The following is a 16,927-nucleotide window of genomic DNA, read 5'->3' as shown; positions in this document are numbered from 1 at the left end:
CGACGGAAAGTCAACAATTTTGTACATTTTGATACGACCTTTACGACCTATAACGACGCTATAGAGAGATTTCATGAGCGCGACCTCGTAAGCCTCGAATCATTCGAGAATCGCGTTTAATATTCTTTTTTTAATTTAGTCTTTATACATTATATGATAAAAATCTCATTTCTTGAGGTGAGATTTGCTTGCAGATTTTAAATATTTCTCGAGAATTTTGTGCCATTTATTAGTTTGAGTTCCTCTCTTAATCACAGTTTTATTAACAGCATTATATTAACATAATATTATATCATATTTTATATAAAAATTTTTTAGAGCATATATTTGATTATAGTCGGACCACAAAAAATAAAACAAATAAATTGAAAATGAAAAGAGAATAATTAGATCTAAATATAGCTATACTACTGTCTGACACGACAGTTCTTTTTCTACTTATCCAATTTAAAAATCGAATGATGTTATCTAACACTTTCGATAATAGAATTTGCCAAGCTTTTACGTCAGCTCTACTAATAAAATTGTAACTTTTTGTACTAAATTAATTTGGGAAAAGTCGATTATAGACACATAATTGATTATAGACACATAAACCTCGTAAATTAGCTCGGATAATTAAAAGTTCATGCCACCTTCTCTCCCGCGGTTCTTTCCTCTTCGCCCGCGTTCGAGTATTAATCGACGCAGAACAAACAGCCCGGTCGACTCGCCGATGTGTTTGCCCCGGTGCTCTTTGCTCACACATGCTCCGCGAGGCGAAACGGATTCTCTCGCCCTTGGGAGAGAGAAAGGATCTTTTTCATGAGCGTGCACCGTTGAACATCGGCGAACCAACTCCACCTCGAGCGTTTGAACGTAGCCCTCTGTGTTTGCCCGAGAGGCGCGAATTACGACTCCCCAGTGTCAATATGTCAGCGCGGATATTTCATTCTCGGCGCGACGGCGGCACGCCTCTTTCGCGCCACTTTCGTGTGCGTTACATCGCACTTCGATACTTTTACGCCGGTCATCTCGCATAAATTCTGTTTGCTTCGCTGGCTTTCGCGCTTTCCGTTTTTCTAGAACTCGATTTTGGAGCTTTTCTGTCTTTACGCATCTTTATGTTAAAATTAATGCCTAAATTTTAGAGATAAGATCCTTATTGACGAGATCTTGAGCAGATCTATAAAAGCAAAGTGAAAATGGGACAAAATAGATTTTCGTCCAATCTTGTAAGTGTCAAGAATATATAAATTGATTTATTTGAATTATATATTGTCTTTCGTCTCTTTAAGTCTCATTATGTATTAATTAGTTAATTTTATGCTCTCTTTACGAAATATTAGTTTCCTCTTTTATCAGGAAAATAATAGAGTATTCTAATTGACTTGTTTAACCGATTTTACCTCATTTTCCTCCAACGACCGTAATTAGTAAGATTATCCTCTTTATCTCCGATGTCATTTCCGGTTATATTCAACTGATCACTCGCTTCATGTTAAATAATCTCGGTAATCACGAGATCGCGAGGAAAGGAGAAGAAAAAAAGCCTCAGTTGTAAAAGTAGAAGAAATTTCCTAGAGATCAAAGTCAACGAGGAACTTCCGCAAATGTTTTATATTTCGATCGATGTGTAAACAAGTAGTCTTTCTAACTCGTACAAATTTTTTGCACTCTGCGAGTTGTCATTGCATCTCTTTTACGTCATTAAAGAAACTTGAATGAAAATAACTCGAATGAATTACTGGAATGAATAAGATGTAATCTCCTATATTTTACATTAGGAATGACTAGTTAAAAATAAGGACTTTGAACGTTTGTTCATTTAATATTAAATTTTCTGAATTTTCCTTCTTTTCTATATTATTTCCTCCACGTGACTTCTCATCGAATTCATGTCGTCGATGTACGTGAATCGATTTCCGATCGGACGACTTCACTTCCATGAACGATAAACTATTCTCGCGTAAGATCACGACGTCATGAATTATTCTTTGGAACGATTGCCGAAGTCGGGCAGTTTTCAGGGACGAGAAATCTCGTCGTCTCACTTAAAAAAACGACTGAAAAACACGAGAGAGACGAGAGTGACGGATGAGATTGTTCCACCGAATGAAACTCACTGATGGGAATTGATAGTATCTACCATTTGTATCTCTCGAAAAAAATTCACATATTTAACATTTGAAAAAAAAAGTTACAATCAATAATTAATCGAATCAAAAATATTTTTGAATTTTTTTGTTGAAGATAAAAAATAATTTTTAAATTTGATTCTTATTTTAATTATAAATTTTATAAGGAAAATGTTAAAACACGAGCAAAGAAGTATAATTTTTTTCCATCAATTAGTTTTGTTTCATTTTAAGTAATTTTTAAGACTAGAAACAAAAAGAATAGCAGATACATGTTAAAAAAATTAATTTATTTATCGGTTTGAATTTGATCTCGATAAATAAGACGTCCAAGTTGAAATAACAGAAGAAAGAAAGTATAAATTTTTTTCAAGATATTTTTAAATTTATTTTTATCAAGAATTGAAGAGAGAGAGAGAGGATCGAATGCAGGTGTCAAAACACAGGCTATGATTATTACTTCAAATTTTCTGTTCATCAATATAATTAGTTTCTCAATCGAAAGCAATTGCAAGAAAATTTGTTTCGAATAACATGTAATCATTAGCTGAATTAGTGTAATTATCAATTTGAAGATATAATCAAGACTACAACTGTAGCATGCGAACGTTCTTGTTCTCAATTTCAAATCTCGAATTATACATCGGTTATCCCGCTAGTCTTGGCACCAGCCATGGTCTAGAATGCCTTTCACGATCGAGATATACTCCCTTCCTCACGCATCTTACATTACACAATCACTCCTTCCTCCTAGAACATTAGCATAATTTCGCGATATCCGCGGCAGGGGCGGAGTCGAATGACTTATGAAATCTTCCGGCAAATATATATCGCCGAGAAGGATATTGTCGTCGTTGTCGCAATATTGTAATGGATGGGCGCGGTTGCGGGCCAAGAAGAGGAGCCGTCAGTCGTTGTGGTCGATGCGACTGCCGACTGCGGAGAGGATAAAAAGAGAGGATATCCCTCGGGCGGTCGTCCTTGCCCTCGCCGGTCGGCCCACGTCAAGGCCATCTTGCTTCGGGCGCAATGCACCCGCCGCTGCTGCACTTTTCTTTCTCTCTCTCTCTTCCTCACGTTCCGGACTCGTCTAATATACTGGCATCGCTCCACTTCAGCTACCCCGTGCTATGTACAAGACTCGGGCTGTTTCTCTCCCTCCATTTGCCACTCAGCTCGGCAGGCAGGCAGGCAGGTTACACAGTTACAGCCCTCTCTATCCTTCTCTTTATCCGCCTTCTGTGCTACCCGTATGTCCCGCGACTTCTCCTTGCCTTTGAGCTCTCCCGCGACTTGGAGCTATCGTCGCGGATCGGTACGAGAGATGCACTTCGAGTTTCTTTTCTCATCCCGTTAACCCTCGCCCTTTTCTTTCTCTCCCTCTCTTCCCCACCCGCTTTGTCGCTATAAATATCCGACGAGACGTTATTTTTAACTCGGTTTCTCGACCAACGTGTACCTGTGTCGTGAAGTAATGGGCTTCACGCCAAATGTAAGGTCGCGAGATTTATATCGGATTATTATCGATTTAATAATCTAACTCTCGATGTATTTTTATCTCTTTATGAACAATATTTTGAAAGTCACAGGAATTGTATGCAAATTACATTTATACTTTAAATATTAATGAGAAATCTTTTTTTTTTTTTTGCTTATTTATGCCTTATTCGCATTATTCATTATAAGTAAGGAATGTGAGAACGAATTAAACGGAAATTAATACATATTCATATATGACAATTGAAGTATTAAAAGAGCGGAATTCCAGAAGATTTGACAATTGTATCATTGAAGCATCGTGTGAAGAACGAAGCTAAACTTATCTATCTCGAGTAATCGATGTAATCGGAATCGTAGACATTTTTTTGGTGGCGGTATCGATAGCTTTTATCGCTTTCCGACCCTCGTGGGAGCCATCGATGTCTTTCGAAACCCCCGATGTGATGTTTGAGCTATAGGGTCGACCGACTACTCTCGCGCCCGCATCGCCTTCCCGCTTCTCGTTCGATCTCCTCTTCCTACCTCTCACCATCGTTCCTGTCTCCCTACGGCCGTTTCGCCGCTTTTTCTGCCTTCCCTTCCCGCAATGCTCTCTGGAGCATGACGCCGGCCGTTGATTAGACCCTCTCCCCGCTCCCTTCCACCCTCTCCCATTCTCGTCGAACCTCTCCTCGCCTTACCTTCCGCGCTTCTGCCTCGCTACTTTTTATCCTGACTGCGTGACCTTGCCAAGGTCGGGTGAACGAACAGCAGTAGCTGCAGCGGAGGTGACGTTGACGATGCCGGTGTTAGATCGCAACGCTTGAGCAACGAGACGAGTATATTCGCATATACATATAATAAGCCTCGGTATATATTTTACGTGAAATGTTTTTTTAGTATCAGAATTTCGTGGCAAGCTTTTCTTAACAAGAATGAAGAGAAATGTTTCATTTGAATATACACGAAAGCAAGCGTAATTTTATTTTCTATTTCATTCGATCTGTTTGTCTGATTTGTTTGATAATCGGATGCATAGAAAACCAATCGAACAATCGTTAAGATCCAATGAATCCGATTTTCAATCTCGATTCGAGAAACGTGATCGGTCTTGTAAATTAAAATTGAGATAGAGCGATAAGTTACGGCGAATAGAACAGGCGTTCGCCAAAGGCTAGTGGCATTTTTCGTCCGACAGTTATTGGCCGCGAATCAAAAGTTAGTTAGAGCCTGGTTAGCCGTTCATTTCCTGCCCTTCTAATCATGCGCGTGGTCTCGGGACGAGATTACTTAACGAGAGAGCGCGGAGAGATTCCGTACTTTCGTTCCTTCGTTAAGCCGACAACAAATTGACGATCGTTCCGTAGGTAGCGCCACGACTAATTCAGTCAGGCTATTAAAATCCGCTTCCTCCGCTTGATTGCGTATCGCGATACATATCACAATGCTAGATAATAATCGTAGAATACCGTAGAGAAAACCTCGTGTGTTCTTCGTTAATACCGATTAATGTAAGCGTCTTCTTTTTCGTCTCTATCTTGCCACGATTGAACTTAACGGCGACTCTAATAATACCGGTACCGAGATAGATAATCGACGCTTATTGTGTTGCATGCTCACGATTTAAATTCTCGATTTATCGGAGCATTCGTTGGAATGCTGTTGCTCTTCCGCTTCGACCTTTAAAGTGTTCTTGCGGCATCTGACAGGCGTCATATTCGTTCTCGATTTATTTGATTTTTTTTTATTTGTGTCTTTGAAAAATTTCCGATTTGCATACAAATTGTGTACGTCACATATCTTCTTATATTAATTAATTTCCTTTTATTTACATAACATTTTTAAGAGTTATCTTGTAAAAGGTAGATGATTACGGAATTGAAATTATGGAGTATAAAATACAAGCGTTTAACGGAATCTCTTCGGTAATTGATTCCTATTAAGATCTACATATTCATATACATGCTTTTTTTAACGTTTTCTCTTTGACAAAAGCTGATACGTCAGAGTACGCTTGTCCGCAACCATGTACGGACTACTTGTTAAACACATAGACTCTTGCTTACATAAATGAAGTCTGGATATTAACTCACGCGCGACACGACGTTGACTAACAGGACGATTAATCAATTAACTAGCGGTCGCGACAGTCCTCTCGTTTACAACGGGATGGCCGACAGTCTCGGAGCTGTGCCAGATAAACGACAATTTGCAAATTAATAGCGCTGTCATTAAACGCGTCACCGCCGTGAAATGGCGTGAATCGCGAATGTCGTCCGGTAATCAACGCTTACGTACGCGCTCGTCCTTCTTCGTGGCTCACGCGCGCGGAATAACGATACTGGCTCTCCCAGGGAAATGCCTAGCGAGATTCCGCACGGGGAAGAATGTTGTAAGAAACGTGTGGCGTTTGTATAAGATCAACTTTCCCAGGGTGATCCGACATGCGTCCATTAGTGTCGTCGATGGCCCGCGAGCGTACAATGAAACTTTACCGGTTTCCATTCAGACATATGTAACATTCCATTGGATACTACTGTATTTTAATTAATGCTAAAATTATTCAATGAATTTTCAATATGCATATTTGAATATTATGAGAATATATGTATACATATTGAAATTGTATAAAATATATAATATATATGCATTAATTTACATGTGTATTATATATATTATTTATATTAATATATCTTTTTACAATATAAAATGTATAGCATGCGTTATATATTGTGCTGCTTCGGGGTATCTGGACATTTGCGGGCATCGGAATACTCGTGACTTGGCTCGAGAATCGAGTTCTCAAGACTCTCTCTTTTTTTCTCTTCCGTATAAGTTTTACTTGAATTTTAGATTTATAGATCTAAATTTAGCCGGCGCGGATTTCTCGCGCTCACGCATGCAACTTCGTATGCAACTCGGCGCGCGAACCCGGAGAAAAAGACGCGTTTACTTTTGTATTTGCACGAACACTTATACCTTGAGGCGCGAGCGGCCTTTTGCGAAGCGCGGCCGTTTATGACCGTTAATATATAACTTCCCGCGAGAAGGGACGCGCGCACAATAACTGCAGAAGATACCTGCCGCAAGAATTTCGACCCGCTACGATGCGCGATACCGGAGGAGATGTGCAGCCTCCGATGCGTCTCGATGTTGAAAATTATCCTGCCTAATGATAACTGCGAGTATTACTTTGTACCGCTAACGAGAAACTGCTTTAATCCAGAGTCATCTCTACACCTCTACGTCCATTGGCCTTTTATCGTTATAGCATCGCATAAAAATATATTTGCGGAATTCTCTAAAATTTTCCATTTAAGACAGAAATTCCAGAATCAAAGAATTAAAAATTTCAGTGTTTTGTATAGAATTTAATTATTCGTTAGATTAAGAATATTATATATAACGTTTGGTTTTTTTCGGATTTAAATAACCGTCCCTCTTTTTCGTTTACATTTACGCGTGAATTTTTTTATTTAAAATTACCTCGAGGAATAGATTCTGATGTACTATTACTGTTAATAGTTTTTTCATGATATTATTTTGTGATGGATTTTTTTTTATCTACCGAGGAGCACTCAATGTTAGTGTCAATCTGTAGAAATATTTCATTCGCGGATTCGCTATGATCGTTTCTCGATCGTTTCCTTGGATAGACGACATACTCGTGAATCACTTGCTACGAGCGTAACAAATAGCGCACGTAGATTGTGAGCGCGAGATTGTTGTTGGGGTGGTTCGCGGCTTCCCGTCTACGCGGAAGTCCTGTAGCGCAATCTCATCACCACGACTGTTCGTGCAGAAATTGCAGGAATTGAATAGTTCGTCGAGCAAACGGGAGAGAAAGAGAGAGAGAGAGAGATGTTTCATTTTCCAGACCGCGGGCTCGAAATTTTTCTCACTCGTTACGCATCTTGCTCGTTTTATAATTTAAGCATCAGGTTTAAATCTTCTTCAGCATATCGCGCTAAGATCTCGTTACATTATGCAAGCTATTTTAAGCAATGATGTGATAATCAAAGACTTACGAATCTAGTTCTATGATTTTAGATCGGCTCGTTAATCATACGAAGTAATTATTCTATCGGGGAAGAATTTTTCGCGACGCTGCTACTGCAGCTGCAGCGAGCGCACATCCAGCAGATTACTGTTGTCTAATTTACATACTGTCCGCTGCAGAAAGCTCGCCGTTGATCGTTTCCATCGCAACGTGCATGCACGTTAGAGATTGAAACAGGGAGGATATATAACATAAATAAATGACACGAAGGTGTGGGGGAGATTAGGTTCGCGTGTTGTCGTAGCGTGATGCAAAGTATCTTTTCACCGCTTTTTGCCCGGCGTTAAACTCACCCCGGGAACTAGTGATTAGCCTGTAAACGGGATTGTTCGCGACATCCGCTGCATCGCGACGATTCCATTCTCGCGCCGGACCCCGACCGCGAGGTTTTTTACTCAACTTTTTACAAGCTTTTTCTGCGCTACCTTTTTCCGCGAACGAGTTCAATTACGCGCCTATTCAGCGACACCGTATCAGTCTAGCTGCGGTTAACGCGAGAAGAATGAGTCAGATGTCAAAGTCTAGTCGGCTGCTCCGCAGGTGGAAGTTTGTAGCAGATGACAAAACGTCGGATGTCTCTTATGCCGACCCAGCTTGCCTCCCCTCTGTGAACTCCACCATTCTTCTGTAATATACCTCTCTCCTAATCCCTGCCGATCTCTACCGAGCTGCGAGCGGTGGACAGGACGGAATCATGTCGGTGACCTCGCAAGGTCTCGCCAAGGTCGAACGTTGAGCTCTAGCGAGCGAGTCGCTCTCGAGAGATGCTAATCTCTCCACTGATCGGCGTGATCATCAGTGCCACCAGCATCTCGCTACCAGCTGTTGCTATTACTGTTCGGCACATCGATTTCGTGACTCATTTGCGGACGAATGAAACGCTACCTGTCACATTTTCGCGCTCTTTTTCTTATTACGTGAGGATTCGAGTCAGCGTTTACTTCTCGACGAAATAAAAGTGAACAGTCGTCGAGATGGGCGACTCATTCGCATCATCAGTTAGATTGATGTTTTCTGTGTTAAGTAGGGAGAAGACGTGTATAATGTTGAAAAATACTAAAAGTCATTTTTCGCGGAGTCATCAGGTTTTAGTAGAAAGAAAAATACACACATATATAAAATTAATTTAGTATCTTGAGTAGGGCGAGTAATTCAATTCGGATCGAATTAAATGCTAATTTATTGTTGTAATTTCAAATTTATTGTTCTAATTGGTAATTGATATTAAACATAGGAAAATTGATTTGATATTATGTCAACATTTTCGTTTTCTAAAAATACTTAGTTAATAATAAATAAAAAATTAAATACATCAGAATTATATCAGAATTGCTAGTTAATTGCTAAAGATACAAATCGAGTTTAAAAGTATTAAGTATATTTTGAAAACATTAAAAAGCTTCAATATCAAATTGATTCCCAAATTAATTCTTATCAAATTATTCACATTTTTATAAAACATTTTTATAAAACATTTTATATCATTTTAATATCAATTTCCTGCCAATTGATAGCATCATTAATGTAGGATTAAAGCAAAAAACTGGTAATTAATTAGATTTAATTATACCATACATTTGAATTTTAGCAATAATTAGATTTGATTATGCATATATTTGAATTTGATTTCTCGTCTTTTGATAATATTACCAGGGGTTAATGTTGAATAAAAATGAATATTCTAACAGGAAATAGAAATGGGATTATTTTTTTTAATTTTGCTGTTTTGTTCGCAAATATTTTCATTTCGTTTTTTTTTTATTTTTTAAATTATTTTTAATAAACAAATATATTTGTAGAGAGAGATAAAGATTTTAATATAATATTCTCAAATTTAGTTGTATAATATAAAAATAAATATATTTGATCATCCTGAGTCGAAATTTTCCTCCTATTTTCAACCTCATTTTTCTCACAGATTTTTTTTACAGATTAAAGATTTATAGATATAGATTTAATTTATATAAGAATTTTTTGAATAAAAAAATTTTTTACCTTGTACTTTAAATGAAAAACGAACAATTAGAGATTTAAAAGAGAATCTTTAGACAAAACTATAAATTTTAAATAGTTGCCGAAAAACTAATCTGCTTGTTTAAGTATAAAAATAAATGTTTGAATTGCAAATTGAGATCAAAAGGTAGAAAAAGAATTTCGACTCGAGATATATATAATTATACACAAGCTATTCTCTGAACTCGAAGATAATAAACATATACAGGAAACATAGAGCAGAAGATTAAATTGAATGGAGCAAAACAACTGCTTCGAGAAATATTATGATCAAAGATATTGTCGTTTTTTACATGATCCAATATCTCTTTATAGATATGCGTCGGAGAGTATTTCGCGATGAAAGAAAAAATTCTTAACAGAGCACAAACAACTTGCGTTCATCAAGATGATGATGGCCCCGCGATATCGTGACGTGCAGAATTTCGGGATGAGACCGTCCGTTCTCTCTCCTTCTGCTCTCAATGTCGACCGGCGAACGCGCGCGCGTGGGTCATCGGCCCGAAACGGTCGTTTCTTGCGAAATTTATCTCACTGCCATCTGATTCAGCGGCACCAGGAGCGTGCGGGCTAAACGGGGAGGTATCAGGAATATCGTAATCGAATAGCCCCGACTGGTCGGCGTCGCTCGACGCCGTTCTATTAAATCTCCTGTTTGCGGCGCAAAGAGGCCTTACGAACCAGTTTACGATAGCTTAACAGACTTACGGAGGCAACCGAGCCCTTCCTCCTATCCAGCTCTTCCCTTGCGCAAACCGAACGTATTCCTTATCGTCTGAAAAATGATCAAGGACGTCGCATATCTCGCCGTGTATACCTGCGCGCGCACACGTGCGTGCAATAGGTGTCTTACAGTTCGTTCACACGATGGCGAAGTTGGCGGCGATGCAGCCTCCTCCTAACGTGTTCTTGGCGCCAGGCGCCTGCCAAGTGATTCCTTCTGCGGTGTCGCGTGCACGAGCTGAAGAACGATCTCGAATCGCTAAATTTCCCAGGTTGGAAAATATACGTTGTTGCCCTTCGTTCGTTTTATATATATATATATATCAGGGTGTCTACTCCCCCCTGGAAAAATATATAAAATCTGGAATTCTCAGAGACTTCTCTTTTACGTCTGGAAAAATCAAGCAATTTTCATAGTTTTATTGGAACTCAGAAATTTTTTAAAATCTTCTTTAATCATTTGACTTTTATATTGTAAGCGGTCGGCAAAAATAAATACATTTTTTAAATACATTTACAAATCTAATACTTGAAATTCTAATACTTGAGTAGTGCAAAACATTTAAAAATGCACATAAAAAAATTATTTTAGAAAGTTGCATTAACAAAATTTTTGAAATATTTTGTTTATTTAGAATTTTGTATAAAAATACTTCAAAAATCAGGGAATTTTTTTATAAGTTACATTTCTTGTGAGTAGGCACCTATAAATTTATTTTTACAAATAGTTTACCTTTTCTAATTTATAATAAATGTGAAGAGAATCAGATGTATTCTATTAGAAGATTTTTTGAAAGTCCGAAGAGCGCAAATTATTTAAAAAAAAAGGATAAACATACCCAAGAGATTTTAATATTGAAAGAGATGCGCCGGGGGGGGATCGGCGGAAATTAAGTTTAAAGTTAAATAAAGTGTAGCCGTGCGCGAGCGCTAAAAGGGTTGAAGTCGTTGAACCGTAGCCGCGAGGTATGCACTATGTTAATAGTATGGTAATGCGACACGAGCGGGATATTACTGCTGGAAAATGCTCGTGCGCGCGCGCGCGTGCAAGTGCACCGATAAAATGACTAATAAAATGACGATTACGCCGGGGCGGTCTAATGAGGGGAGCCTATTAATCTACGGGCGTGATTAGTGCGATGTAAACGACGCTCGCACGAAAGTCGACGGCGAGAATTCACCTATGCCCGATTATTTACGGGCGCCCTCGTAGCTCATCGTCCTTACCTCGGGCAGTCCGCGCAAGTCGTCGTTCTTCCAAAGGTATTATCACCGGAGTCACCGGATATTAAATTCATTGCGCAACGTTGTATCCTTTAACTTGAAACACGCAAGCTTGCTCGAATCACATGGGGAAGAAAAGGGGGAGGGTACGTTTGAACGCAAAGCTTCTGATTTCGCGACGAACGACCTTTTCATTTTGCCAAATGATTATATGCGAATGTCAAAGTTGTGCGATATTAAAACATTAATCATATTTACTACTCGGCGCGAAGCGTCTTCTTTAACGAGAAAAATAAATCTAAGAAAAATATCGTGTATGCAAAATATATGTATATTAATATGTATATATATTAAAGTTGAATTTTTTCGATGAATGAGAGAATTTTGGAGCAGAGTAAAAAAAAAAAAAATGAGATGTATAAATTAAGAAAAAATCAGATTATAATTTAATTTTAATCTTACGTTTAGAATATTAAGAAACAGATCATATTCCGTATTTTTAGTATGCGACATTTATCGACTGTATATTAAGATTAAATATTTCAAAATAATAGAAAATCTAAATAAATCCAAGTGAATTTAAAATAAATCTAAATATAAAAAATATGGAGAATTGGCGTATGGAGAATTATATTAAAATTATATTAAAATTACAAAATTTTCTAATGGATAGAACTAAAACAGAACACGTAAGAACAATAGAAAGAAAGAAGATGGATGAGTTTTTAAACAAGCGCATTGCAATTTAATTAAAAAACAGGAATCGGTGGCTATTTTATGGCTAACTCAATATCGTTTTTATGAAACAATATTCGTGAAAAACATGTCCTCCGGCAAGTAGATGCAACATCGTAAAGCTTGCACGATACATTGTGAGCGTAATATCTCTATAATAGCCGTTAACGACTCGGAAGGCATAACGCGTGGTAAACGCGGGTAAAACGCAGTAGCGAGGATTGAAACGTTAAACCGCAAAACGAGCGCGCGGTTCTGCGCATCCGTGCGTGCTGCGCTGCTTAAATAATGCGTAAAACGTTCGGTCGAGATATTCGCGGCCATTAAAATCATCCTACACCTCTTGCGCGGACCCCGTTGCTCCGCATTATAACTACATTTAACGATACATAAGGTTCTCGTGTCGGCTATTAAAACGCGATTATCCTCAGACAATAGTCCGCTCATCGTTCCCCTAGTCGTTACTAAACGAGAATGGGGTAGTGTAACCGAATTAAACGAGTGCGCTTCTCCGTGTGTGTTACTGCGGCCTCTGAAAGAAGCGCTTTACCCGTCAAAGGCAACGGTATTCGACGATATGGCGTCTAAATTCGCCTCGAACGCCGATCGGTTATCGTCCTTACCGTTAACCACTTAAGAACCCAAGAACTATCAAAACACTGGTGAGAGAAAAAAGTGATCATTTCGAATATCTGAATGAATGTTAGAAGCGTTAAAAACATCACGTACTTTGAATGAAACAAAAAATTGTAGAATTTATAATGGAGAACAGAAAGAGATGTACGGATATTACATGTGAAATTTAATACACTTCTCTCTTTCCGTTACGTTAATATTAACGTAAATGTACGATAAGACTAACTCGTATAAGGAAAGTTTACAGAGTACACTACATACTTATGTATATATTTTCTGCAGAACATGTGTTCTTGAGCAATGATAAAGATTTTCTACGAATATTGTTAAAAGTTCTAATCCTTTCCATATTCTTTTATTTAACGAATTGGAAATGTTCTTCTCACACAAAACAATTTTAAATTTTATTAATTTTTCTTACTAATTAATAAAAAATTAATTACTAATTAATAAAAATTAAAAAATCTAGATTGGAAGAATCATCAAAAAGAGAAACGTAAAATAATTTCTCCAGAGTTTGTTTTGAATTATGAATTAAATTAATTTTGGAGCCGACTTGTAAATATTCTTTTTAGCGTTTTCATTTGATTTGAAATTACAGAAAGATATCTCGTAAAAATGCAATATCGCTGGCGCGCCGCGAAACCAGCGAACGAGAGACGCGATGTCGCTAATAATCGAGTTATCAGCTGCGCGCAGCTAATTTGATTGCTCATGGTGACTCGATCCCGTCCGTTTTCGTGTCCGTAATCGCGTTAAAATATCGGTCCGGGAACCAGGAAAGCCGAGCTTACCCACCGACTTCATTAAGAGCGCGGGATCTCGCTCTGTCGCGTTCACTTCGTTAGTTAAACATCTCGATAAGAGGAAGCGTGCGTATCTTTCGCAAAGTTTATTCACCTTGCGACTGATTCGTATCGAGTATTGCTGTTCAATCCCCCTACATTTTCGAACAAAAATTTATCCCCATCGTTCGCTATCGTCTCGAGATATCGTTGTTACTTTGTTAATTGTCGTAAATATATTTTACATTATACGTTGTTCCCAAGAGACAGTGCGACAGCGCGTCTATTCGCGGATTAACGATCGCAGTTAGATCGCGCGAAAGACGGGGAAATTGGAGAAGTCGACGCGAGAGAAGACGATACGCCTGAGTTTCGCTAATGATCATGCAGTGGCAATGAGTTAAGACCTCTCCCTGTAAATCTTCTCTAACTTATTACCTTTTACACTCCCAATTCCCGATAAGGAGAGAGGACTATGTGGGCTCTCTCTCTCTCTCTTTCTCTATTTTCCTCTCTCAGAGCGACCTCGCGGTTAAACGCTAATTATTATACTTGTCCACGATAAATTAAACTGCCAGAGTCTACTTTCGAATATGGCTCTCGTACGTATGTATGGACGCTTGATGGAGAATGGCATGGACGTGCGCTGCCCTTTCGCTTGTTAGATTTGTGTTATCCTTCTATTGTGCAGAGTTAATTCGCGTCGCGAAAAACTACGCTTTTGCTCGCATTTTCGAATTTTTGAAGTCACCCGTAACTCCTATAACAAAGGAAAAATAAAGTTGGCTAATGGATATACTCTGTTCTTATTTTTATTTTTATCGTAGATCTTTTAATCATATATATTCAATTTATCTTGTATATATTTAGCTTTAATATTCTCTAATTTCTTTTTTATAAAATTATTTTATATTATTCTGGATTAAAAAATTTTTTTAGGAGAGAAAGAGAATAATAAATTTTTCCTTTTTTTAATATATAAAAAATACCTGTGTAGCTTACTAGGCTCACTACATTATTCGTTTTCCATAATAAATGCTAGTAGTTCCGATAAACGTTCTTGCGCGAGTCTATTACACCATCGTTAGCGATGCTCATCTAATTAGCTTCGCTATAGCCTGCTAATAAAGACGCACAAGGTAACGACGGGTCGTTCGCCGAGGACGAATACGTGTAGGAGAATTTATAATATGAGGTAGTGTAGAATCTGGGCAAAATTCTAGTATAAAAATCCGGATAAAAATAATCAAGTGTGACATTGCTCTGGTAAAATATTTGATATCGACTAACGATTAATCTTCGAGAGCGATGAAAACTGCCATTAAAATGTCAATATGTCAAATATCGAATAAATTTATGAGATAATAAATCTTTTTCTCGTGAAACTTCAATAACGTATCGATAAATTTAATCATACTGTTTATCTCACGTTTAAATTTAATTTATATGCTAATATTGTGACATATTTTTTATTTTTGTTAATATTTTTATAAATTTCTTATATATAATTTTTTGTTAAATAAAATCTTTGAAATCTTGCAAACATATATCACGCTTTCAAAACTAATTCAGAAAATAATCCTTATAGTAAGACAACAATTTTATGACTCAAAGTAGACAGTGACGTACTCAAAGTAAAAAATGAAAAATCTCCTAAGAGTCGAAATTATAGGGGATGATATTCGGATCACTTCTGTTACTGCAAATTAACTTCTTTCATGGATGATATCGCTCGGATTTCAAGAGTATCGTTTCGAGGAATCAATTTGCAAGGCAGATTTTCTTCAAGGAAACATCTCCAGGAAACGATCTGGAAATGACTCGGAGGAAACGGAGATGGTACAGAAGGTCATACCGTGCCCTTCGCTCTTTGGAATCCGCCGGGAGCCGCGTCCCGTCACGTAGCTTCGATACGACGCATAATGACAGCCCCGAAGAGAAGAGCGCGCGGCCACCAATGGCGAATCCGGTCGCGACGCCGAATAGATTGCGCATCACTGATCATCATCATCATCATCATCATCATCATTATCATCATCATCATCATCATCATCATCATCATCATCATCATCATCATCATCATCATCATCATCACCGAAACGTGATCGCTACTGGCATTAGTTACTCGTTTTCCTCTCCTCCGATGAACAATCATCACCAATTTGCCATACAGATATCCGCGCGCGGTAGGTCCACCCTCGTACCTCTCTCTTTCTCTTTGCCTCTTCATGGATTGTTGTTCGTAATCAATTGAAATGATGTTCTCTTCAGCGATACTGATGATTTCCAATAGTGTATCCTGCGTGATGAAATTGTTTCAAGGAAGTTTCAAGGATGATTTACTTGAATATGGCAGACTCTTGAGAGTCTCTCCGAAGAAATTAACTTACAAGAATATTTCTTGTGTCATAATCCTTGTAAAGTGTGATATATTTTGAATTATTTCTATATTTAATGTTTTTCCAGGAATAAAAATAATTTTACCTCGCATGAAGATTCGTGCTTCTTTTCCGAACCGATCTTATATTTCGGCCGATGTTTTTGATTGCAGATTCCCAGATGGAGCAAGGCTATAGATCAGAGGTCCAAGAACGGGCGCTCGTAGTATCACTACAAATGTTCAGTCTGATCTTGGAACGTGGTGTATCCTTGCTGAAAGCTCAGTTAGACAGCGGACAGGAGCCGAGGCTTGTGGTCGGGGAGGATCTGCAAGTGCTTCTACCAGCTATTAAGGTACTTTTTCCCTTCTCTTTCCTCCGTTATCAATATGTATCGGACGAGCGAAGTCTTAATTGCGTTTCGCGACGCGAGTCGGCAAGAGCGTAAGTCAATTTCCGAGTCGAAACGTTCGCTCGATCACGTGCATCGTCCGTGGCTCCGGCCATTACGGGATAATTAGATCTGGAATAGTGACGACCAAGCTCTCAGTCTCCTCTTTGGCGGTCGCAATTCAATATTCTCCAATTTTGAGGGCTCGTACAAATATATGTATGATCGCAAAAGAAAAGCTTTATCATCATTAATATTGCTGTTTTATTCCGCTTTCCTCGGGATAATTTATGACGGACTATTGTCGGTTGGCTATCACTGGTCCATGGCATTCGAACTCGGAAGACATCAGATTTTCTTCACGAGCTCGATTCTCTTTTGCTGTC

At 38.3% G+C, this 16,927-nt stretch overlaps 1 protein-coding gene across 8 annotated transcripts in view; it reads left to right on the top strand.

Annotated features, from left to right (window-relative positions):
* LOC145961209 (telomerase-binding protein EST1A) overlaps window positions 1-16,927 on the top strand; it is a 101,459-nt gene that overhangs the window by 43,732 nt on the left and 40,800 nt on the right. For all 8 annotated transcript variants that reach the window (XR_014435594.1, XM_083081192.1, XM_083081191.1 and 5 more), the window contains exon 18: window positions 16,324-16,505. Coding sequence is in view for 7 of the 8 variants with exons in the window: in XM_083081192.1 (XP_082937318.1) it covers window positions 16,324-16,505 (182 nt within the window). In the remaining variant the exon portion in view is untranslated. The remainder of the gene's footprint in view (window positions 1-16,323; window positions 16,506-16,927) is intronic.

Source organism: Camponotus vicinus, unplaced genomic scaffold (assembly GCF_025532165.1).
Source record: "Camponotus vicinus isolate PSW18456_S1 unplaced genomic scaffold, iyCamVici1.0 SCAF_11, whole genome shotgun sequence".
Classification (NCBI taxonomy): Eukaryota; Metazoa; Arthropoda; class Insecta; order Hymenoptera; family Formicidae; genus Camponotus; species Camponotus vicinus.
This window is presented reverse-complemented; position numbering and strand designations above follow the sequence as displayed.